Source organism: Mercenaria mercenaria, chromosome 10 (assembly GCF_021730395.1).
Source record: "Mercenaria mercenaria strain notata chromosome 10, MADL_Memer_1, whole genome shotgun sequence".
Taxonomy (NCBI): Eukaryota; Metazoa; Mollusca; class Bivalvia; order Venerida; family Veneridae; genus Mercenaria; species Mercenaria mercenaria.
The window spans coordinates 23,513,245-23,539,172 of record NC_069370.1 but is presented as its reverse complement, the minus strand read 5'-3'; the positions used below and the strand labels follow the sequence as shown (position 1 = coordinate 23,539,172).

General features: G+C 34.9%; 2 protein-coding genes across 2 annotated transcripts; both read left to right on the top strand.

Annotated features, from left to right (window-relative positions):
* The first annotated feature begins 14,806 nt into the window (after positions 1-14,806).
* Positions 14,807-16,570, top strand: LOC128546370 (E3 SUMO-protein ligase KIAA1586-like). The gene is made up of 2 exons (XM_053516826.1): positions 14,807-15,885; positions 16,314-16,570. Exons 1-2 carry the CDS (start codon positions 15,093-15,095, stop codon positions 16,568-16,570), a joined length of 1,050 nt encoding a protein of 349 aa, XP_053372801.1. The 5' UTR covers positions 14,807-15,092.
* Positions 16,571-16,801: 231 nt separating this feature from the next.
* LOC123560874 (uncharacterized) lies at positions 16,802-18,767 on the top strand. The gene is made up of 4 exons (XM_053552519.1): positions 16,802-16,977; positions 17,226-17,344; positions 18,253-18,382; positions 18,566-18,767. The coding sequence occupies exons 1-3, from the start codon at positions 16,831-16,833 to the stop codon at positions 18,317-18,319; spliced, it is 333 nt and encodes a 110-aa protein (XP_053408494.1). The 5' UTR covers positions 16,802-16,830; the 3' UTR covers positions 18,320-18,382; positions 18,566-18,767.
* Positions 18,768-25,928: the final 7,161 nt, after the last annotated feature.

The window sequence follows — 25,928 nt, the reverse complement described above, 5'->3', positions numbered from 1 at the left end:
AGTTTAGAAATTGAGGACGCATCTCAGAGTCACTTGATATATTAGGCCTCCTTTTTAAAAAACTGCATAACACAACAGCTGCGGACGCACCCTAGATTCAGCTTATAAATTAAGCATATATCAAAGAAGAATATTCATGACGGATCCCAGAGTCAGTGAAGAAGACTGCGTACTAGACCTTAATCACGGAAACGGACGAGGAAATGTAAACGTACATGTACTCTGTACTTCAGTCAAATTTGAGGAGTCATCTCAACACTGTAAATTATTTGTTCAATTTGTTGAACGTGCGTGTATATTAAGGATATATTGAGGGCTTTGTGCAAAAAGAAATTACCAGTATTTCGTAGGCTATCTCCATTTTTTTTCTCTCTATCAAAATGTGCAGATTAAAGTTAGGAATGCTGTAAATTTCTCTCAATGAACTATGATTTTCTGTAATTAAATAATAAGATGGATAAATAATGCTGATACATCTACAAACAAGTATTTTAACGTCATGGTGGAAATAACATTATTAGCGTTTCTGATTGTGACATCACTGATGATGTCATTTATAAGTGAAATACTGTATAACGCTAAAAAAACGTCTTTTTGCTATAAAATAATAATAATAATGATAAAAAAGAAAACAGTAACAATAACAACAAGAAAAGAAGAAAAATCCGCAATGGAAAAACTTTCCATTATATTTACATGGCCAAGTGGAAGGTTCCTAGAGTTATCTCTATCACATAACAAAATTTGTAAAGTTCACCGCTCGCGAATACGGAGTATTTTACGAAGGTCTGACATCTTGTCAGCATTCCTTTTTTTAAGAAACTAAATATCTTACTAAAATGATTTTTTATTTATTTAAGGGTGTTTTTTTTAACAACAACACTTTGACGTTTGGAGACTTATGTCTTATATCTTATGAAAACTATCTTGACAATTTCTTTATTGAATTTTAATAAGAGACGAGAGTTTATCCGGTAGATATAGTCCCTGAAGATACGTAACATGATTAGATCTACACAGTTTGGCGGTAAGAGGTATTTTGGACGAGTAAAATGTAATTCAACATTTTGAACGTAACTTAGTCAGGCTTAAAATAAAATTAAGTTTGTTTGACCTTTACCGACCGACCCGAAAAAATTGCCCCGACTCAAATAATTTTATTGCATTCCAAAGAAAAAAAATGTTTTTATTTTCTTATCAAAGGGAAAAACTTATTTTGGTGTTTGCAACTGGCGATTATTTTATTTAACAAATGCGTACATAATTATGGCAAGTGAGAAAGCAACCCGCGGTCGGCTAGTAGAAATCGATAAAGCGGACTGTTTATCATCTCGTGTATTCCGAAAACGTGTCAACTATGCCGATAACGTTGCCTAAGGCCATAGGATGCAGACGACAATCAAACCGCTTATAACCGGAAGGCAATCTGACGAAAGGACATAATTTTACAAATCTAGTATCTAATTTACCCGCTAAACGTAAAGAAACCAAAACGTCATGCCGGTACTTTTCCATTCCACGAGCACGTGCGAGCTATCGTAATATCTAATTTCCATCACTCGACGTTACTTTTGTTTACACATACACAAAAAAAAGACGCGCGTAGTTCATTCATTTTTTGTTATTATCGCATCAATATTTTTTTAGCACCGCTTAAGAAGTAATATAGTTTGAATTCTATAACGATTTTAATAAGATATCGACAGGAATGTAGGCAAAATTCTATAAAAACGGTCAAATTTAAATTTAGTTCTTTATAAAATTTCAAACAGTGCGGTCTTAAAATTACTTATTTCTTTCTAAGAGTAAATAAATGATAAATTCTATGGGCATAAAGTTCAGACTGTTGACCAGAAGGTACAAAAAAAAAAAAAAAAAAAAAAAAAAACAATAAAAAAATCTTAAATAATGAAAAAGCGTCAGCAATTTAAATACATGGCGTAAAACGACTTTTGGCAAACAGATTTATGTTAGTGTGGCAAAATAGCTCACAGAGGTAGGATATCCACAATTATCGTTTGACACATTTACTGTCAGTTTATACAGGCTATTGAATTCGCTTTAAGAAATTAAAGAAGAAACTTTTTTATTGATTAATTGAAAGAACGGCGGTACGATCAAACAGTGATGTGTTATATGGCGCGAAAACATGACGTAATTCCATGACAATCTCGGGCAACTGTAACGCTTTGATCTCCGCTTCAGATGCCGTGATACCTACACACTTCTTTTAGCTCTTTGAGGTGGGTGTTAATTGATGATGAAAACTAGGACAAGGACTAAGTTTATCAACAGATTAATTACCGATAATCGTTTACGCTTTTTATTACGCTTTCAACATTGGGTGGATTATGATTATTGTGTCCATATTTTTGGGACACTTTACAAAATAATCATTTTTCGGGAAATAAGTCTTGAGAAAGTGAAAATAACTAGTCCTAACATTTTTGGAAAATACGGTAAGGGCTAGACTGTGATTATTTTTACTATCCATGCAGTTATTATGGAGAGCAACTAGGTGGTGGTGATTACTAAAATACCCTGAAAGAAAAATGTCTGCTGTGAAAACGAAATTTAAGAAGAACAAATATGATTGATTACAAAGGAAACGTAATGTACATGAGATTATTATTTGTCTACTATGTGTTATATCAGAAATTTGCTTGTACATAATACTGCTTTCATAACAGTGACAGTATTACGACAATTGACAGGCGAGTGGTGGGAAATTTGATTATCTGTGAAAATATATTATGAACTGACTTAATTGTTGATTTCAAAATGTCTTTAATCAGAGATCGTTTTGAAATGCATTTGTTCGAAGTGAGAAAATCTCAGTTTCCGAATTTCAAGAATTTGACACGAACGTAAATGTTTTGAAATATGACAAGCTAGATAGTTTTAACATTTTAATTTTGTAATGCCAGAACAAAGAGGTATAAAAATCTTATACTTCTTTTGCCAGGACAGTGGCATAATAAATGTCTGATGTCGGGGAAACCCAATCTTGTTTCTGTTCTTAGTAACATGACCAATACGTGCAAGTAGCTTAAAGCTAAAAAATCATCACTTTTGCTTGCATAATGCCATAACCGTTGTAAAAACCTTCTAAAACTCATAAAAAGCTATTGAATTAAGCATCAAACACTTGTTGAAAATAAGCTGTAATTCAGTAGTGTGTTTAGATGCCAAATATTTTCCCGACTATATCGTTTTGTACAAGCGCAGATGTAGTGAAAACATTTTTGATATATATATATAAAGAAAAAGTATAGACATGAAAGATACTACTTTGCCTTATGTGCAAATTAAGTCTGTGCCCATATTGTGTGTGCATGAATAGGGCTAGGAGTTTATTACAAGCATACATTTAACAGAGCATCTTCCAAGATTATCTACAAGCAATAGGTATTAATAAATAGACTTTAATTTTTATTATTAATGAGACAACAAACATTAAAAAAAACTAAAATATAATAAAATTATTTACCTGCCTACCTACCCACTGTAAAAATACTGGGTCGGTAAAGGTCAAACAAACTTAATTTTAATTTAGGCCTCATAAATGAAATATGTTGTAAGTACTAATGTACTGCACTTATCATGTGTCGCTTTCAGATTAACATTAATTAGAAAATATATGCGTAGGTCTCCGTAGTTTGATAGCTACAGCGATGTGTCATGCATCACAAAATCTAATGAAACATACACTCTATAGTAGTTTTATAAACTACACTGCATGCTTAAAATCTCAAACTTTTAAGAATGCATGTAAGCAATCAACTTTTCATTCGATTTATTATTGATTTCAATGAAACGGTGGAAATTTCAAATTCTAAACATTCTTTCAGCGTAATACAGATTTACATAATTTTGATAAATATTCATTCTTAATACTTGAATTTTACGGATGTTGGCGAAATAAATTGATGATCTTACATAAGTGAGTTCTTTTACTGAATTTATTCAACTAGTTAATTAACATAATAAAACACGAGGCTCGTGACGAGCATTTTATCTTTACATAAATAAGGCAAGTGTTTCTTCCTCGTTCTTATAATTAACAGAATATTATTAGAAATCATAACGTTTTAGCAAACTAGTCCAAAGTTTTCATAAATTTCAGCGTGTGTTTGTGGCTCTAATCTCTAATAGGAAAGCAGTACTATATGTGTTCTATGGACAATTCACTCTTTATAAAATCTTGTGACGTTATTACTGATAGTCTTAGTTATAAAATGGTACAAATATCTCAATTTTGATTTAATCCTCTTTCTTGCATTCCAATAAGCTCTTTTTACACATTAAAATACACTTAAATGAAACTACGTTTATCCAAGAAAAGTTGCATGTCGTACAAGAATTCAGAAAAAGTCCCGAAACAGAAATTGCCTGGTTATAACTACATTGGGGCAAGTTAGTTCTGGTCAACAACTTTTCAGACTGGCAAATTTCCAAGATAAATAGTATATAGCAAATGTATTTGGAGAACTATTTTGGGATAGTGTTTGGGGCGCTAGATTCAATGTCAAGATCAATATTGCTAAAAACATCTTTTTTAATGTGTCCTCTCAATGAATTTATATTAGAATTAAACCTTGCCTACAGGTAGCTTCAAGAAAAACCAAGACTCGAATTGTGTTTGCAGCCAGAAGGTTCAATCTAAATGTGCTGTACTTGAAAGACTCGAGTGTGTACAGCGGTCTTAGGCGCTGGTCCAGAGTACATTTCACATTTAGGAATTTTGAAGATTTGTGGTTAAAATCTCGATCGGAACTTTACTTTGTTTTAGCAGTGTTGATGGCATTAGGGTAAATACTGCCATGGTCAAAATATAATACTAATATAGAAGAAAAATAATTCAGTAATGGGATCATCGAGCAAAACAGATCGTTTCCAGTTTATAGCTGAAGTACACGAATTGTCGCCAAACTCTGTTGATAGCAAGCTAGTGGGACCGCCCAAGTCAATGTCAAGGTCGCCAATATTTAGAATAGAACAGGATAGAAGTTTATTCAATCAAGAAGGTTATTCAGTCAAGTTGACTTAAATACAGTATGATATAATGATGGTGTGATATTAACACTGAAATAGTAATATTTAAAACAGAAAAAAATATCAGTGCAATAACTCGCTATAAGACTGAAATATCACCACGAAGCTTACTAGGGTAGAAAGGCTTAGACAGTATTTGGGGCTGATCGAGGTATTTAATAGAAATAGACGAAAAACAGTATTCGGCCAACAACTTAAGGGACATAATAATTATCCACCAAACATGGTATATAACATGCTTATATAAAGACCCAATTTGTGACTTTATTTGCGACGCTGTTGTTTATTGAAATTGATTAGTTTCGAATTTTATGTTTTGAGAAATCTTCCGGATTTTTACCAAAGTACAGAGTACGTTTACATTTACATTTACATCTCCGTGTCCGTTGTAAAGGTCTACTATAACAGCTGCGGACGCACCTCAGAGTCAGGTTATACATTAAGCATATATTAAAGAGGAATATACATTGTAGAAATGGAGGACGGATCCTTGAGTAAATATATACATAAGGCATCCATGTAAGTAGACTGCACACTATAAGAGCTGTGGACGTCCCTTACAGTCAGTTTATACATAAGGAGATATTTTAAAGAGATATAGTCATTGCAGAAGAGGATGGATCCCTAAGTCAGTTTATACATTAGGCAAACTTAAAGAAGACTGCATAATATAACAGCTGCGGACGCATCTCACAGTTTATACATAAGGCATCTCTGTAAGAAGACTGCAACCTATAACAGCTGCGGACGCACCTCACAGTCAGTTTATATATCTATAACAGCTGCGGACGCACCTCACAGTCAGTTTATACAGAAGGCATCCTTTAAGAAGACTGCAACCTATAACAGCTGCGGATGCACCTCACAGTCAGTTTATACATCTATAACAACTGCGGACGCACTTCACAGTCAGTTTATACATCTTTAACAGTCGCGGACGCACTTTACAGTCAGTTTATACATCTATAACAGTCGCGGACGCACTTTACAGTCAGTTTATACATCTATAACAGTCGCGGACGCACTTTACAGTCAGTTTATACATCTATAACAGTCGCGGACGCACTTCACAGTCAGTTTATACATCTATAACAGTCGCGGACGCACTTTACAGTCAGTTTATACATCTATAACAGCTGCGAACGCATCTCACAGTCAGTTTATACATCTATAACAGCTGCGAACGCATCTCACAGTCAGTTTATACATCTATAACAGCTGCGAACACACCTCACAGTCAGTTTATACATAAGGAGATATTTTAAAGAGATATAGTCATTGCAGAAGAGGATGGATCCCTAAGTCAGTTTATACATTAGGCAAACTTAAAGAAGACTGCATAATATAACAGCTGCGGACGCATCTCACAGTTTATACATAAGGCATCTCTATAAGCAGACTGCAACCTATAACAGCTGCGGACGCACCTCACAGTCAGTTTATATATCTATAACAGCTGCGGACGCACTTCACAGTCAGTTTATACCTCTATAACAGCCGCGGACGCGCTTTACAGTCAGTTTATACATAAGGCATCTCTGTAAGAAAGCTACAACATATAACAGCTGCGGACGCACTTCACACTCAGTTTATACATAAAGCATCTCTGTAAGAACACTGCAACCTATAACAGCTGCGGACGCACCTCACAGTCAGTTTATACATCTATAACAGCTGCGGACGCACTTCACAGTCAGTTTATACATCTATAACAGCCGCGGACGCACTTTACAGTCAGTTTTTACATAAGGCATCTCTGTAAGAAAGCTACAACCTGTAACAGCTGCGGACGCACTTCACAGTCAGTTTATACAGAAGGCATCCTTTAAGAAGAGTGCATAATATAACAGCTGTGGACACACCTCACAGTCAGTTTATACATAAGGCATCTCTATAAGAAGACTGCAACCTATTACAGCTGCGGACGCACCTCACAGTCAGTTTATATATTAGGCTATATTGAAGAGGACTATACAGTATAGAAATCGAAGACGCATCTCTGAGTTAGTTGATACATTAGGCCTCCACTGAAGAGGAATACATAGTCTTGAAGTTAATGACGCAACCTAGAGTCAGCTTATACATTTTTGACCTCTATTAAAGAAAGTACATACTATAAAAGCTACAGGAGCACCTCAGAGTCAGCTTATCTCTTAAGCCTATATTCAAAAAGAATATTCAGTTTAGACATTGAGGACGTATTTCAGAGTCTATTGATACATTAAGCCTCCAGTGAAGAAGACTGCATACTAAAAAAGCAGCGGACGCACCTTAAAGTCAGTTTATACATTACACATATATTAAAAAGGAATATACTGTATAGAGATCGAGGACGCATCTCAGATCCAGTATATATATTTAGCCTTCATCGACAAGGTGTGTATCCTATGAAAGTTGAGGACGCACCTCAGAGTCATTTGATGGACCGTTATCGTAGAGGAATGCGTATTATGAAAGCTGTGGACGCACGTCAGAGTCAGTTTGTAATCTTGTATTAATAAAAGCTGCGGACATATCTGAGAGTCAGTTGGCACATTAAGCATGTTTTAAGAGGAATATTCCGTGAAGAGCAGGCTTAATCAATTAAATATGTTCATTACTTTTGTTGACCCATACCCCCCCCACCCCCCCCACGCACGCCCTCAAATAAAGGGTAATAATAAAATAAAATAAAATAAAATAAAAAGAAACGACAGAAAAACAAAAACAATCTTCTTCCGCTAATTTTCATTAAATCCTTAGCAGTATTGCAGTATATTTAAATATTTAAATGATCTATAAAATGGGCTTTCCCCCTTTATCTACTGAGAAAATTAGGGGTGTTTTTGTTTTCTTTTTTTTCCTTTTTTCTTTTTGCTCTAAAGTGCTCTAAAGTTTGGGTGGTGGGGGTTAAGCACGGGCTGTCCCCCGCACTATCATTATATGAGAAGGCAAACCTCCTGGCACTCTGCTCCCATAAATGCCTATGTTCAATAGCTTTATTATACATTTTACTATAATTATATGGACCGCCAAAGTATCGTTTTCTGGCTCAATTTAAAAATTATCCGCCCCCCCCCAAAAATAAAAAATTCTAAAGCTTTATATATCATCTAGATCTATTTCAATTTAGATAGATCTAGATTTCTATTATCTATAAAAACTTTTGGTAGATCTATTACGGTGATTAATTTAACGCCCTGGTTCGTATTAATTTAAGTACAACAATGAACATGTACAATAGTTTACAAGTGCCTTTAAATTAACATTATTTTCGATTTAAATATCATCGATGAGTGCTTTCAATGTACTTAATGATTTAAACGTATTTGTCGTTTCTAGCCTTTGGTTGCCACCGCGCTTAAACGCTGACAACTTTATCATAATATCATCACTCCACCTACATACTACGGACCGCCTATAACTGTATGGTGCGTCCGATTTCCTGACTGTATGTCTACGAACAAAGCAAGCTTCCGGTTATTCAACGAACTGACGGATTGACCCGAAAAGTTTTAAATATGCTTCTACTTAACTACCGGCATTTGTCAATGTCTCTGTTAGCCGCGGACTGTGTATTTTTTACACAAAATATTTGAATGCAGTGTTTGTTTTTAAAAACAAAATGGCGTCATGTTGATTTAATGAACCTAATCACCAACATTCGATATTAATGTGCCTAAGTGGTAATTTAGCGGATGTATCATATGTCATGGGCGTAGGAGCAGGGGGGGGGGGGGGGGGGGGGGGGGGGGGGGGCCAGGCCCCCCCAAAGCTAGGAGAGGGGGGGCCAAAGTATAGTTTGGCCCCCGAATATTTTGGAAAAGAGATATAAATTGCAGTCTAATATAACATTTACTTAGCATCATTTAATTCTTTTCCACCCGATTTCTGATTTGCATTTGGCCTTCCCTTGTATTCCGACTAAAAATGTCTCTTTCCGTAGTGTGAGTACTGAAATCTGTACGCGCCACGCCAAGAATCGTTTACATTTTATAAAAATAATATATCATTGAGCGCAATCACTACAGTTCCGTTTTCAGCGTCTGCAAAATCAATGTAGACCTAACTATTAAGCCTGTTTACCCTTGTAAACGTTATGTATTTTTTTGTTTTTCATTGTCCATTCAAGGGAAATGATATTTCCACAACTTTATACCACAATTAGACAAATGCAGTGCTAATTGATTGTATGTCCAGGGCTTCAACAGAAGAATGTAAAAAAATGGCAGACTTAATTAGAACAATACATAATATGACTGATTATGACAGTTCAGTGCCTAGTCGTATGTGTATCATCAGAATAACTCGATGATTGCTAAAACATAAAGGTTTGAGGGGCCTATGGCCCAATTAATCCCTGTACCAGGCTTTGAGGCTTTGTCACGAATAATGCACTGAGATACCTTGCCGCTAACCCCACCCCCCACACACACACAAACCGCCGGTCGAAAAGGTTTGGCCCCCACCCCCCCCAAAAGTTAAACTCGCTCCTACGCCCATGTATGTAACACGGTAGCTTAAATAAATCCGAATTTCGTCATGAAATATTGGATTTATATGAACATTTATGCACAAAATAAACGGACAATTCGTTGATCTTCACAAACTAGCATAAAATAAAAAGAAAATTTGTTTGTTTGCAGTGAGATATCGAAATATATCATCACCGATAAGGGAGACAATTGAATATTTTCACGAAGGCGTAGCAAATATTCAATTGTCTCCCTTATCGGTGATGATATATTTCGATATCTCACTGCAAACAAACAAATATCCTCTCTATGTTATTTTTATGGGTGAATTTTTTTTTACATGTAAGTTCATGAATTTCATTGAAAAAAAAAAAAAAAAAAAAAAATCCCCTCTATTTTAAAACTTTTTTCCCCTCTATCATAGGACTATAATATTTATTAAAATATTTAATTGACGACGACAGCATTTCCATTTATTTGATTCGTAAGTTCTTTACCTGTCCTGTATTTATCTGTCGTCCATATTCATTGGTTTAATTTAAAACGTGATTTCTTATTGGTCGGAATAGTTTATTTAACGACGCGCAAGGGTTTTCGCGCCACTTCTTGAAAATTATTGAGATCGTGTCACAATCTCGTACAAAATTATCCTCACCCACCCCTCTCAATTAAGCCCACACTTAAAGTTTGAAAAGAGGATGTTACCTTTGTATTTAGTAAATTATGAGCCATAGCATTTATTATTGACAAGCATGCTGCATTGTGTTAAGTATTGCTTATTTGTTGTATTTGAATTACATGTTAAATGACAAAGTTTATGTCTTTAAATCATGCAATATTTCATCGTTATTCATCATTAATTTTTTTTCAATTTTCACATTGTTCCATTTATTCTTCTGACACTACTTTGTCATTTACATTGTAATACACTTACATTGCTTTTCTTTACTGTTGATAAGAATTTGTTATGTAGTATATTGTAACCTTAAAGGTTTTGAATTGGAAATGAGTATGGAGTGCATTTATGAGACACATGATTCATTCACATGATGGACATTGGTGAAATTGCGCGTTTCTCAAAGTTGAGATGTTATAACCATGTTTAAGTGTACATATATTTAGTGATGGATAGTTCTTTGACAGTGATGTAACGGATCATGTTACATATATAAATAATGACAGTGATTTGAAGTGTAATGATTGTGGAAATAGTGCTTGATACCGCGAACTGAATAAAAGTGATTTGTGAATCATAGACACTAATATATAGTTAGAAGGAGATCAGAGACATGGCGGGTTGTGATGATTATTTGTAATTGTTTGTGTTATAACTAAGGTTCAAATTATTGGATTGACTTTTGAACTTGAGTTTACTAATGTGACACGTCATTCATTCATTAAATTTAATAATATAGTTGACGTCTTTCTTATTCTCTTTATGCAAGGAGTAAATTACCTCAGATCATGACATCGTTTTTCATGAACTAAATATTCACAGCGCAAGACCAGAATTAAGTGTGATACAAACCGACTGATTATCACACAAAACTACAATTCGTTTATGTTTGAAGAAACTTCCCCATAAATGAATACATACTACTAAAGACAACATTTCCAGAGCTCCTATGTGCAACTGTCTATCCGCAATAACTGAAGGAAAAGGTGCATGAAAGAAATGCCCGTTCCAGAAACCTCCACAAGAAACCAGACAGGAGTCCGAAGAAAAAACTGCATCTGGTTCTGACCAAGAACCCAGAGATATCATTGACACTCCATTATATAAAGGTAAAAAGACACACCACCACTGAACGTCTTTTTTGACCTCAACCGGAATTTCATGTAATTCATGACGGTTAGTGTAATGGAGCTCTCTCAACCAGCTTAAAAGACGATTAACAAAAATCCGACTGGATTTTACACAAGAACCTATGAAATTAAGTTTCCCTAATAATGACTGTATTTCCTTTACTGAAGCCTTTTCTTTTTGCAACCATTCTGTTACTAAAAACAAAATTTCCTCCAGCCTTTCAGGTGTAATTTCCATAGTCATTTTCACTGTATCAAAAAATACACCTAAAAATGTCATTACATGGGAAGGGGGACAACTCTTCTCCACAGATTCCTCAATACCACTGTACTCTAAAACCTTGCCTAAAGTTAAATATGCCATTTGAGCATTTTCAGGCCTCTCAACACCTGCGAAATCATCCAGGTAATTAAGAATACATATCCCAATACTGAATAAAATGAATGCTAAAGCATTTGTCACTCTCTGACATATTGAAGCTGCACTCCGCAAACCCATGGATAACACAGTGTCACAAAAGATATGTTTTTTCCAAACAAATGACACTAAATTGTACTGTGAAGGACATATACTGATTTGCCTATATGCTCGTTTTAAGTCTTTTTTAAACATTAAGGTACTTCCGCCATCTTGAATTTAGAGTGACCTTCATTTGAGGTGTGAAAATATAGTGAACCAAAGCTTTCAAATGCAGCTGTTCCGTAGCATAAAAACAGCTCAGTTTGCAAGACCTGAACTAAAAGTAGCTGTATAAAAAGTGATACTAAAATTTGGAAATAAACAAAGCAGATATTTTACCTGTATTTTTCCAAATTTTTGGTTAGATTTATAAATCCTTTCAAAATACTTTATTAAAAATTCATGAATGGCAAAAGTTAGTTCAAAGTTTCAATTAGTGCATAGGAGAATTGTCTTACTAAATAGAACTAAACTTATTACAAAATCTGTTTTCAAATCTGACCACTTCATGTATTAAAACGAAAATACATGTGTACATATTGCTATTTTCAACATACATAAAAGTAGTGCAATGTGCGCACAATGATTTTTCTATGTATGGTGTACCGAACTGCCTAACATTTTAAGAAAAGTCTCCGACTTAATGCCACCAAGATTTGGCAATGATCAAAAATTCGTTTAAAGGATTGTGCAAGTATAAGAAAGGTTTAATTTATTACAGTGGAATTTATGTACTTACACGCTGCTTATCTCAAGGAAAATTTGGAGCAAATGGAATTTTCGAAACTTCCTGCGGTAACTACCGAAATTACTTAACGTAACTTTCTCACATATACGTGATTTTATATTTATTAATTTATAAAAACAATCGAAATATTTGCTTTATCACGATATATGCAAACATTTTAGACAATCTTGAAACATTGGGCCACACTATTTCCGCATACTGGTCCGGGACAAGTTCGATGTGTATAGAGATTCCTTATTAGATGTTTCATGCGTCGTAAACTAACCAGTTTTGATCTATCGACTTTTTATACACTATGTGAATTTATGCAGCATGTTTTTAAAAACGCAGTGAGAATAAATCGCAGACAAAAATGTACAGCCAAATATGTTATGAGGTAATACAATTTGTATACAATTGTAGATAACTACAAAACAAACAAAATGCAATCAGTTGAACTTTTCAGGCGAAAACCTGATGATTAAAATCAGAAATATCTCAAAAGTTACTGTTCTTCATTAAACAATAATAGCAGCGGTCCAGTACTAAGACTGTCTACGAAACCAAGGATAACGAGTACAAACATAAGGTACACCTGAAAATAATAGACTTGCTATTTGCCGAGTGCACACTTGTTTTCTATAGTCGTTAATATAAAGTAGACTTTGAAATATGCGCACACATGCATAATCTCATAAGCACTTCTTTAATGTATGAACCGCCTCGGTAGCTTAGTGGTATCTAGCGTCCGCTTCGAGAGCGGGAGGTCGTGGGTTCGATCCCCGGCCGCGTCATACCAAAGACGTGAAAAATGGTACTAGTAGCTTCCTCGCTTGGCGCTCAGCATTAAGAGGATACTGCTAGGACTGGTCAGTCTGGTGTCTGTATAATGGGACTAGGTGGGGTATCATGCCACGTGTCTACGGCGTGATATTCCAGTGAGGCAGCACTATAAAGTTGGGCATTGTGCTCACTGCTACAAGTAGACACCGTCGTTTATATCACTGAAAAATTGTTGAAAAAGACGTTAAACCCGAACACACACACACACACACTCTCTTTAATGTATGTTCTCTGAAATTAACAAATAACTGGCTCAACTGAGACACCATACTTTAAAGTAAATTCAGTTTATTCACCACGAGGTTCAAAATGCACGGGAGTCTCGTGATAGTACATGCCTTTAATTTCACATGGTTAAAGTGTAAACAAATACAGTCTTCGAATTTGGCACTAGTCCGAAGCCCGAGGCTAGTAAAAACCTAGATCGGACTAGTATTTGTCTCTAGGTGACTAGTCCGCGAGGCTAGTAAAAAAAATCGAGAGAATACGTATAAAATTACCCAAAAAATCCATAGCGTGAGTTTTCTACGGTGTTTATTTCACGAGTGTAGATATTACGCGCACCGGCGGAAATAGACTGGTTAAGCGTTCCTTTTCGCTGAATTATCGTTAGCGAGAAGCAAAAGGAAAACCAGTCTGTTTAACCTAGCGTGACCTTTACCTTATGAAAATAGAAAGGTAAATTTGTAAACAAATGTTTCAACTAATGTATACACCCGGGGCCATCCCGGGAAAGGCCAATAAGCGGCATTTATCCGAAGAGGAAAAAATATCCGCAAAAAAAAAGTATGAATCAAAAAGAACGCGGAGCTTCCAGCCTTCCTGGGAAAAAAGTTTTCCGTGGCTTACTTATCGTCGCACCACGTAATTTTACGCACACCTATTTCGACGCCATTTTTGTTTTGACCTCGTTCTCGATTAACTTGGGGTTTCCGATGACGTAGTTACTCGGTGTAATGACAGAAAACATCATGGTTAATTTTACCGATAAAAAAGTTGGAAAGTTCAGGATTTGAAGATATTTATCAACTTACATTTACCCTATACATGATTTTTAATGTTTCTACTAATGCAAATTTTCATCCATTTTAAAAACGTCCCTGTGGAAGCTTAAATTAAAAAAGTTACTGGAAATGTTGTTGTACGTCTGCAGCCGACTTTGGTGCTATCAAGGTCACATCACTGCCATGTGACATATATAGTCGCACTATTTTATGCACTGTTTTGGAAGGTGTACGCATTATATATCAATGCGTTCATTACTACACACTTCATTTTTTTCTCTTGTCAAGTAGGCTGCGAACACTGGGTACATCTAAAGTTTTGTATAAAAAAAATGTGCCATATTCCTCTGTAAACACTGCAGTCCAGAAAAATGAAAGAAAAAACATCAGACAGTGTGTATTAAAAAAACAGAGTGATTATTTATGTTCTTAGCCCCTTATGTTCATGAATGTTAAAATGTTTTCAGATTTATTTATATCATTTGGCCTTAATATTGATTATCTACTTGCATCTGCTTTTGTGTCAAGTTTTATCGCAGCATTCATGACAGTTATTGTGTAGCTAATTACTTACAGTGATTGCACAAATATTTAAGCCAATCAAAAGCTTCGTAACAAGTATCATGTAAGATGCGTCGAAATAGGTGTGTCAGAAAAAAGTATGGCCGACCACACTAGTTGTTGTTTACCTTTTGATTTCTGGCAGTCAGTTGTTTAGAATCAGATGTTATTGATATGATTCAATGCATAAAAGGTTAGTGCACATGCAACATCTAATAGAGTCACGTATGTTACTGAATGAAAAAGCGCGGCCATGTTGCTTGTTATGTGCGTCGAAACTGGTGAGTCTGGGATACAATTCTGAATCTGGCAAGATGTTTTGCACCTTTTGTATTAAAACATCAAACGAGTGTGTTTTTACCACCGGGTGTTCTAATTTCAAAGTGGAAACACTAAACGCTCACCAGGAAAGCCGTGGACACCAAAAGGCTGCTGGTGAACATCATGCAAAATCTGCCCCCACCCACTCCAAAACGAGTGAGGCAGCAAATTGCCTGTTAAAACTCAAGCAAAATGAGTATCAAAAATTAATTATAAAGTTTAGGACAGCTCATGCCCTTGCTAAATCACACCAGAGTTTTAATTTCTATAACACCATCTGCCGGTTAGACAAGGTCAAGGGCTTAGATGTGGGAAAGAGTTACTTAAACGACAAAGCAGCAGCCTCTTTCACTAAAGCCATTGCCGAAGTTTATAGGCAAAAAGTGCTGCAGAAACTTCGCCAGTCACCTTTTTTTTCTTTTACCATCGATGGAGCCACTGACTTTACCGGAGAGGACTTGGAAAATATTTATGTCAGAACTTGTATCCAGGGGCAGATACAGGATACATTCCTGTATATTGGAAGCGCTGAGTCTGCAACAAGTAGAGACATTCATAACCTGATATTAAAAGTATTCGAAGAATATGGAATTTCCGATGTTTTTGAGAAGAGGCTTGTGGGATTTTGTGCTGACGGAGCCTCCAACATGCAAGGTGCGACTGAATTACCATGTTGTTTCAGTTTTAACGGGCAGATTTCTGCCTTGCCTGTTTGATTTTGCCAAAAGTCGAGTATAATTAAATAGATCTATTTATCACGGTCATGAAATATCACAGTTTAAAAGTATCACATACGTAAAATAAGCATTTATTATACATGTTTAGAAGTCATGTAAAAAAGAGATCATGATGTAACAACAATTTATATAAATTAAACAAATTTTTAATAAATCTCAGCAAATAATGACATAAAGTGGTAATGCACTGACTCTGACATAGAACAAAGCATTAGAATTTTTTTTTCTAAAAAACCTGTTTGTATGTCTAATTTGATCAGGGTTTAACTTTATATTAAAATCAATTATTATTATTCACCCAAAATATTTGTGAATATCTTTGGTTGACAATTATATTTATTTCAGGCCTCAAGTCTGGACTAGCTGCACTGATACGGGAGCAGCAGCCATACTGTATCATTACCCACTGTCTTGCTCACCGGCTTGAGCTGGCTTTCAAGGATGCCATCAAAACATCATCAACCAGCAAACTGTACGACAAAACCTTGACGCTGCTGATTGGGCTGTACTATTTGTATCGTAGAAGTCCAAAGATGAAAAAACAGTTGAAGAATGCATTTACCACAATGGAGATCAAACAGGTCAGTGCAAAAGATAAATGAATTAAGTATAAATACCAGTATGCAAACAATTAAAAAGTTTATATTTTCTTAAACTGATAACTTCTTTAAAAGCTGTAAAAATTATGGGATTGATAGAATCAAATAATCATGCACATTTTTGAACATGAAAGTACTTTTTTGTGTTTGTATAAATATTTGTGTGTACATGGAGTTTTCATTCCATTAATTTCAAACAATTTCTCCATCTGTTCTCTACAGGTTCTGCCACGAGGATTGGTGGTACGAGGTGGTTGCCCCATATGGAGCGAGCCATCAACGCTTTTTTGGGTGGCTACAGGGCTATCCGAGCTCAGCTCGAGACCGGATCTCACAACAATCCAAAGGCAGAGGGACTGGCGAAATTGGCATCTGATGGACACGTGATCATCTACATCCTACTACTGAAGGTATTTTAAACATAGTTAACTTGTGTTCCGTCCTAATCATATGCCTTTAACTTCTTAAGTGACAAGGGCATAGTGGCTGCTACTGGTCTCCAACAAGTATAGATTTGTTTTTGCCTGAGATGTAAACTTTTCCATGAATTTTGATAAACTGGTGAGTGGTCTGAAAGGTAGTGTATGACCTCTAAAGACTTTTATATATTCCAAGCAAAGACTTTCAGAGTAATGTGTCATATGCTTCTTCTTTTTAGTCTGTTGTGCGGCATCTCCAGAAATTGTCCAAGTATCTGCAGACTACAGGACTTTCCTTAGCTGATGCTTATAATCGAGTGGCTGCAACCAAGACAGTCCTGCTGAATATGATGGGCAGGTTAGCATAATTTCTAATATCATTAGACACCACATCCAAAACAAATTATAGGTTAGGTATTTACACAATGTAATTCATTTTCATTCAACAATGATTTTCATTACGGCCTTTGTAGAGATGATGAAGCTGCCTCCTCAGTTGTCATGACTAAGGAATTCCAGTGTGAAAAGGTACGCTTTAAGGAAACCCCTCCCTCTCCATCAAATGCGAAACTAACCAAAAGCATCATTGAAGCTCTCGATAAACGCTATCCAGAAACTTCACCCATCATTCAAGCAAACACAGATCTCAGCATTTGAAAGCTGGCCCATTCCTGGATCGCAGGAAAATTTCAGGTTTTAAGAAGTTCAGTTGTGGTTCAAGTCGATATGTTTTGTTAGATGTTTTTGAGTTTATATGTTGATTTCTTATTTTCTTTTCTAGTTTAGGCCACAGAAAGCTAATTACGATCCTCATCCTCCACTGTCATCTTAAAGTATTTGAATTTTTAAGTTTATATTTTGTCTTCAAGGGCCTAATTTCCTTTCAAATAATGTTGAATTTAGCAGATTTTTAAAAAAAAAATTAACATGTCCAAAATTCAAAAATAAAAAAACAAAACAGCCATGTTTACAATTGTTGTTTATTTTCATGCTCTGCTGTTTTATTTCTCATTCTTGTACTTTCTTTGATTTCTTCCCATAATTTTCTTGACACAAACACAAGTATCATTATTCTAAATTGCGGAAGAATATTACAAGGTAAACTGCAGCAAAATAAACAGGATTTTTAAAGTTCACATTCACAATTGTTTTCTGTTCACTGGCAGTATGTTCATTATATAACCTAGTTTCTTTTTACCTGACTTCAAACAATTCATGAAAACAGTGTTGTATTACTCATCGACAGTTAAATTTTGTTCATTTCAGATTTTGGGGACAAAGAAGTGTTCACCTTAGTGAACTATTTCTCAACACAGCTACAGAATGTGGCTAAGGATATCTCCATGGAGGATTACATGGACGAATGGCAGATTCTGCGATCTCTGGTGTACAAGAGGTAGGCATCTTTTCTTTTTCATGCATTCCTCTTAAATGCAGGTTATCATTTCAGCAAAATTATATTTCTAAGAGGTAATAAACATTACTAAGCACGAGAGCTGTTCAGTTTGCATTTTGGGATCCTGTATGCTCTTTGAATGGATAACATAGTTTAGTGTTGAATTTTGCTGCTTCATTTTAGGTATGCTACTGAGCTGCAAAGTGGGACTCTGACATTGGAAAAAGTTCTTAAGGGTTTGGCAAGTCAGAAACTGAATAATGTCACCCGGGTGCTGGATCTCTTGGGCTCATTACCACCAACATCCGTGGAAAAATGAGACCACGTTCAGTGCAATGAAGCTCATCAAAACCAAAAGAAGGGGTAGACTTAATGACGATACCCTGAATGACCTAACGGTAGTTGTCCTTGAATCTCCAGATATTGAACAGTTCAATCCAGATCTGGCCAGTTTTCGAAAAGAACTGAGATATCATGCCAATTCAAGTTTTGTACAAGTTTCATCAAAATTGCTTGCAAAATGTGGTCTCTATCTTATTCACAAGAAATTGTGAATGGACGGACGAAGGGCGATCACAAAAGCTCACGCTATCACTACGTGACAGGTGAGCTAAAAATAAGTCAGTCTCAAAATTGCACATCTTCATAAAGACATGTGGATATTTTAATGTTTAAATACATACAACTTCTATCTGGGTTTACAACCTGACATAGTGTCCCTAGAACACAGTATTGCTTTATAATTCATTAATAAGAAGAGGCACTGATATGCATGTTGCATTTATTTCTGTCAAGCTTTGGTACCTGTTATCATTTACTTAAATTTTGTTTCTTTACTCCTTTATTTTGTTTCTTTACTCCACACAACTTGTATCACCATAAGATCTTGGTTCCTTTCCTGAACTGGCCAGATCCCATTATGGTTCCAGAGTTATTGCCCTTGAAAGGGCCAGAATTAGCTATATTGACCTTGTCTGCAAATAGCAGCTTTATTTCTAATTTTATTTTAACCAAACTTGCACACAACTTGTATCACCATAAGATCTTGGTTCCTTTCGAAAAGAACTGAGATATCATGCCAATTCAAGTTTTGTACAAGTTTCATCAAAATTGCTTGCAAAATGTGGTCTCTATCTTATTCACAAGAAATTGTGAATGGACGGACGAAGGGCGATCACAAAAGCTCACGCTATCACTACGTGACAGGTGAGCTAAAAATAAGTCAGTCTCAAAATTGCACATCTTCATAAAGACATGTGGATATTTTAATGCTTAAATACATACAACTTCTATCTGGGTTTACAACCTGACAGTAACATGAGAATTAATAACCAGAAAATATTTCTGTTGGAAAAAAAGTATTTAACTAGCATTTTTCATAAACTGATGCTGAATTTACAAATAAAGGAGTAAAGAAACAAAATTTAAGTAAATGATAACAGGTACCAAAGCTTGACAGAAATAAATGCAACATGCATATCAGTGCCTCTTCTTATTAATGAATTATAAAGCAATACTGTGTTCTAGGGACATAATTTGAACAATTTGGCCAAGTATCACTATGAAAGGCAACATATCAAATATCAAAAGCATAGGCCTTGCAGTTTAAGGCAATTTTTGAAGTTTTTTCCATTATAAGTCTGTGTAAGACTTGAGCCCTACCCCCACCCCCATGCAGGGCCTCTTTTCACCCAAAGGGCATAATTTTAATAAATTTTGCAGATGACCACAAGGCAATGCAACATACAAAATATCAAAAGCATAGGCCTTGCTGTTTCAGACATGAAGATTTTTAAAGTTATTTTCCTTTGGCTCAGGTGAGTAAAATATACAATGAACTTTATTACATTTAAAAAATATCACTGTTCTTATAATTGCAAGTATACTAGTATATACCTCATCACACAGAAGGTTATTGGTACACCGAAATGATTGTGCTGTTAATGGATAAGGACCAACAGATCTAGGTTCAAGCTGTTCAGACCTGGATTTCCACATCCTCTCCACTTCTGAAAATTTGAGAAATGAATCAGACATATGTAAATCAGGATTGAAATCAACATAAAACAAAGCACAACAAAGATATTATTTTTGAAACTATTGATGCTCCCCCCTAAAAAAACCAGCCTGGACAAGAATGGTGAAATGCATACAATATGCAACAATAATCGAAGGGTCATCACTCTGTAAGAAATTAGCAACACAGAAAAGCTTAAAATTTGCCAATCTCCTCTTGGTAGTGAAGCCTTCCATAAACTGTTGATCAATTCCATTCAGCGGTTTCTAAAAATTATCCCAGAGAAGAATGCATAACCAATCATAATGAAAGGGTCCTAACTGCATAAAGAACCATACCACCGAATCATGTTGACAATATGCGCATCTGCTTTTGGTAGTGATGCTTCCCATGACATTTTGATAAATTCCCTTCAGTGATCCTTCAGAAATATTGTCAAAAAGGAAGCTGGACACATGAACAGACAGACGAAGCAACCACTGCAAAATCCTTGTTTGGGAGCACTAAAAAATGCAGATTCTAGTTTGATGTTTTTATATAAGTTGGATGTTACCAAGTAAATAATTACCAATTCAAAACATGACAATGATTTCTGTTCTTTACTTAAGCACACTTTTTAAAAATATATCTTATGAGTTACCTTGGCATAATTCAGGGTGGTTTTCAGGTATGCAGTCTTCTGGCAAGCATGGAATGACAGGAACAGAAACATCCTCAAAAAGCTGTCCTTCCTTGTCACATGAAGAAGTATGATCATAAACTGGCACATCTGAATACATAAATACAGTTTCATTTAAGATCATAATTAAATGACTCACAGTTTGAGTTTACTTGCAGTATTTGAAAGTTGTAATACTTAATACCGAATAAGTATTTTTTGCTTATATAAGAAATCCATTGAAATGCAGAAAACAGAATTTAAAAGCTGTTCAATTAAACATATGGTGGCTAGGAAGAAGATATCAAACTGCTGTCTAACATTGGTTTCAGGTGCAGAAACATTTTTGGTTTCAGAATGAAACCACATTAATGAAGCATTTATCAGCCAATCACAGCAAATTTACGTTTAATGCAATGCAGTTTCAGAGAATACAATAATGTTGTCTAGTGGTGTAATTGTTGTACCTTTTGGGATTTCCAGCTTTGAATGTTTCTTTAAATTTCTAGCTTTTATGCCACATCTCTTGGAATCCTTCCTCAATGACCTTCTTTTCCGAAGAGGTACATATTTTGATGAACTAATAGTACTCCTCACATCAACTTCTTTTATAAGTATATTTACTGAATTTTGTATCTTTTTGAGTGTTAATGTGTCTGTTATATCATAGGTCAGACTTGTCAATTTTTTAATGATGTCTCTAGCAATGCAATTCTTTGCTCGTTCTCCACTGCAAACAGAAATAAAAATTATATATATTATTATTTCCAATATAAGTATAAAGATAATGAACACAAACACAGAAGTCTAGAGTAAATATTTTTTAAATCTGTTTATATTACACATGCATTTTACAGTTACGTTTGTTTATACTTTGGTGCAATGCAAGTGTATAGTTCTAATCTGGATAGTTTGACCGAGGTGTTCCTAAACAACTCCATGACTTTGATTTACAAACAATAACTGCTTTATAAAAAATTATAACACATACCTTTATTGACATTTACAGAGTCAGTCTCATCATGCACGTCTGTCGGGTATGTACCATCATCTGCAGGGATATTACTGACATTTTCATATTCATCATGCACGTCTGTTGGGCCTGTATGATCATCTGTTGGGATTTTATTAGTAGCACAAGCCAAACCTGAAGTAACACAGAATCAACATAAATTATAATGAAAGTATGTTTGTATCAATGTAATTGATTAGGCAGAAGCAGAATATTCATTAAAGATAAAAAAATCTTACACACATAATTTTGTTTACATAAACATGTGCCTTAAAAAAGGAAACATTCTTAAATTGAGTTTCAATGGTATGTAATATGAAATGGTTAAGCTTTTTAAGCTTTTGCCCACCTCAATAATTCCATAAGCATTCAACGTTCTTTCTGTAAATATTTTCAATCTTTATTCATACTAATAATTTCACTATTCTAATTTCTAGTATTAAATGTTTTCATTTTACGCAGTAAATTCTGGTAATAGCAATCTCCTCAGGACAGCAAAATATGTATGTTATATGCCAAGCTTCTTACAGAAGTGCAGGAAACAGATTACTTATCAACAGGATATGTATGATGAACTGAAAGATCAAGGTTTGAAATTCATATTTGGCTAAAAGAGTACTTATAGAATATAGCTTACTTGATTTAGCTACAAATATCATTTAATTTATATATATTCTGTCCGTTACTGATAAAAATTTACACAGAATAATGCAGAAAAGAATATGACATTCCAAGCTGTTCTTCGTAACCAGAAAAAAAGTTATAACCATGCTTGTTACTACTGAAGCTACTGTAAAACATACTGTTTTCTTCAAAACAAAAGGCATATGTATTACCTGCTGTTACTAAATATAAATCTATATGCATGTTTTATTCATAGTAGATTACTAATACACATGCATGTGCTAAAGTCAAGTTTTAAATTGATATGGCGAGTTGGTTAAAAGCTATTGAATATTAGTGTTAAGAAGATTTACTGTGTCAAACAGGTATCAGATGGCCATCAAAGAAATCAGCAATACATGTATATGAAAAGGTGTTACGCCCACTTCGATGAAGGGCAAGTATTTTGAAGTCAGCCAACTTAACCACTCAGCTACGGAGGCCAAAAAGTACTAATGACTCCATATCCTATTGCTTCAGGTGACAAACCAATAGCAATATGATAAAATGATATTACCATCGATAGTACAGTATGCTGAGTTCATATACAGAGGTGATATTTGCTCCCAATCAATTTCTCCATTGCATTTCATAGCAGCAAACATGTGTTTACATGGCATGTGGTGTTCATCCCAATCACTACATTCGCAACAAGGAAATCTGTCTTCACTGCCTAAGGTTACATTATATGTCCGTTTGCCACTGATGATGTTGAAAGAATCGTTTTCAACGGACTTCACATTAGACCTGTACAAAGAGACAAAATAAATCAACACATCAATTTAAAAGGAGCCTATTTAAACTTCCTGTAACATGGAAACCCAATGTGTTAAGTATCTCACAGTGTCATTTCACATTTCACACATTTTATAAGTTTATAATGATTATTTTGCAATTTTTACATTACATTCACTCAAAATTTTGTTACACTTCAAGCTTGCCATGAAATGATTTATAATTCTTAATATACAGTCTCGAAAGAAGAAAAACTGCAACTGTCATTCTATTTTAAAATTGCAACATATGTTGAAATTAATTAAATCACATGACTTTTGACTGCACAATGTACACACTAGGGATAGCACAAGCCAACAAGGATCATAGATATTCTTAACAACAGCTGTCCGTAAGACAGTGCCCTTGACTTTTCTCAGTGCTTGACTTTGAATTAGAGCTTTACTATAAAAAAAATCCAAGTTAAAAAGGGACAAAACTCGTCAGAATTCAGAACAGAGTAATGGGGTTTGTTTCTCCTGGTGTTGACTTTTGGCGAGTGCTATAGCTCTTCTGTTTCTTTGAAAAGTCAGTCTAACAAGAGCTGTCCATAAGACAGCCAAGCTCGACTATTCGAAATATTGTCACAGAAGCAGTAAATTATTACCCGAAATGTTACATATCATAAGAGTTTTAAGTTCGAAAGGGGACATAATTTGACCAAAATGCATATCAGACTTATGGGACTTGATGCTATCAACTAGTTTTATAACCCCGAAGAAACATGTTGAGTTTCAATTCAATATCTGCATTAGTTTTGGGTTTAGTAACTTGCATGTAAAACTTTAACCAGAATTTTCTAAGTCTAAAAGGGGGCATAATTTGCTGAAAATAGATGTTAAGAGTTATGGAACTTGACCCAGTGAGGTTGATAATTGACCTAGAAAAAGAATAAAGTTTCAAAGCTATATGCCTTTTGGTAATAGCTGTGTGTACTTGCACACAAAACTTTAAGCAGGGTTTTCTAAGTCCAAAAGGGGGCATAATTTTCCCAAAATACATGTCAGAGTTATGGGACTTGATTCTATCAACTAGTTTTATAACCCCGAAGACACATGTGAAGTTTCAATTTAATATCTGTAGTAGTTTTGGAGATAGTAACTTGTATGTAAAACTATTAACCAGGATTTTCTAAGTCCAAAAGGAAGGGCATAAATTTGGCCCAAAATACATGTCAGCATTTATGGGATTTGACCCAGTGAGGTAGGCAATTGATCTAGAAAAAGAAAAAATAAGTTTCAAATCTATATGCCTTTTAGTAATAGCTGTATGTACTTGCACGCAAAACTTTAACCAGGATTTTCTAAGTCCAAAAGGGGGCATAATTTGGCCAATATACATGTCAGAGTGATGGGACTTGACCCAGTGAGGTAGGTAATTGATCTAGAAAAAGAATAAACAAGTTTCAAAGCTATATGCTTTTAAATGATAGCTGTACGCCGACGCCAGGGTGAGTAGAATAGCTAAGACTATTCTAGTCAAGTTAAAAATGGGCATTGATCAAATTTACCTCTCAATATCTTTTGCAGCCTCCAGCCTTTCCATACAATGTTTTACAAACTTCTTTGGCCGTTTATGGAGCTGTTCTGGGACATCAGATGAAAACTTACGAAATTTTCCAGATGAAAATAAATTCAAGTCCACATATCTGTATTAAATAGAAAAGAAGAGCTGCTTTAAAGAAACGAGTATGTCTCTAACAACTGCCTAATCATCTTAATAATACTATATGAGTGGATCATGCACAAAGACCTCATCTGCCTTATCAGACTTTCAGTGCTTTGAATAATGATAATAATAATGACGACTTTATTTTATGAGGCTAACACATTTGGATTACCCAATCTTCCATGTGGGCCTCCAGATACTTGATATGTTACAATATTTACAAAGGATGTATATACAATGACAAATGAATATGAAACACAAGAGTGTCATAATAATCCTGGATCACTCACATGAGTAATACGAGTTACATGTTTAAAATGTCAAACTGATGCTGAAATATTAAGAAAGAAAGTCAGTGGGTCAAATTCATGGTCAATGAAGTCAGTTTAATATCAGTTGGCAAAACTGTATTTGTCATCCAAATCTCAAGGCTCCATCTTAAAAAAAGAAGTAAGTGTGTAGGTCGAGGTCAAAGTCAAGTGACCCCTTATTAATTGAAGTCAGCAGGTACTAGGAAATATAATCAGAAAATTTTAAAGTATTTTTCCTTTTAATGTTTAAAAGTGTGTAATTTATAAGTATGCTTTTGCAAAAGAAGTCATAACTATTCCTTCTTGTAACAAATTTAAAGTTTTCATTAAAAGTTTTTTCATTCACCAGTGTTAATCAATCAACACGTTAGTTCACTACAAATACATAATGGACCGTTCATAAAATATGCTTTAATAATTTTATTTGCAGATATCCTTGCACA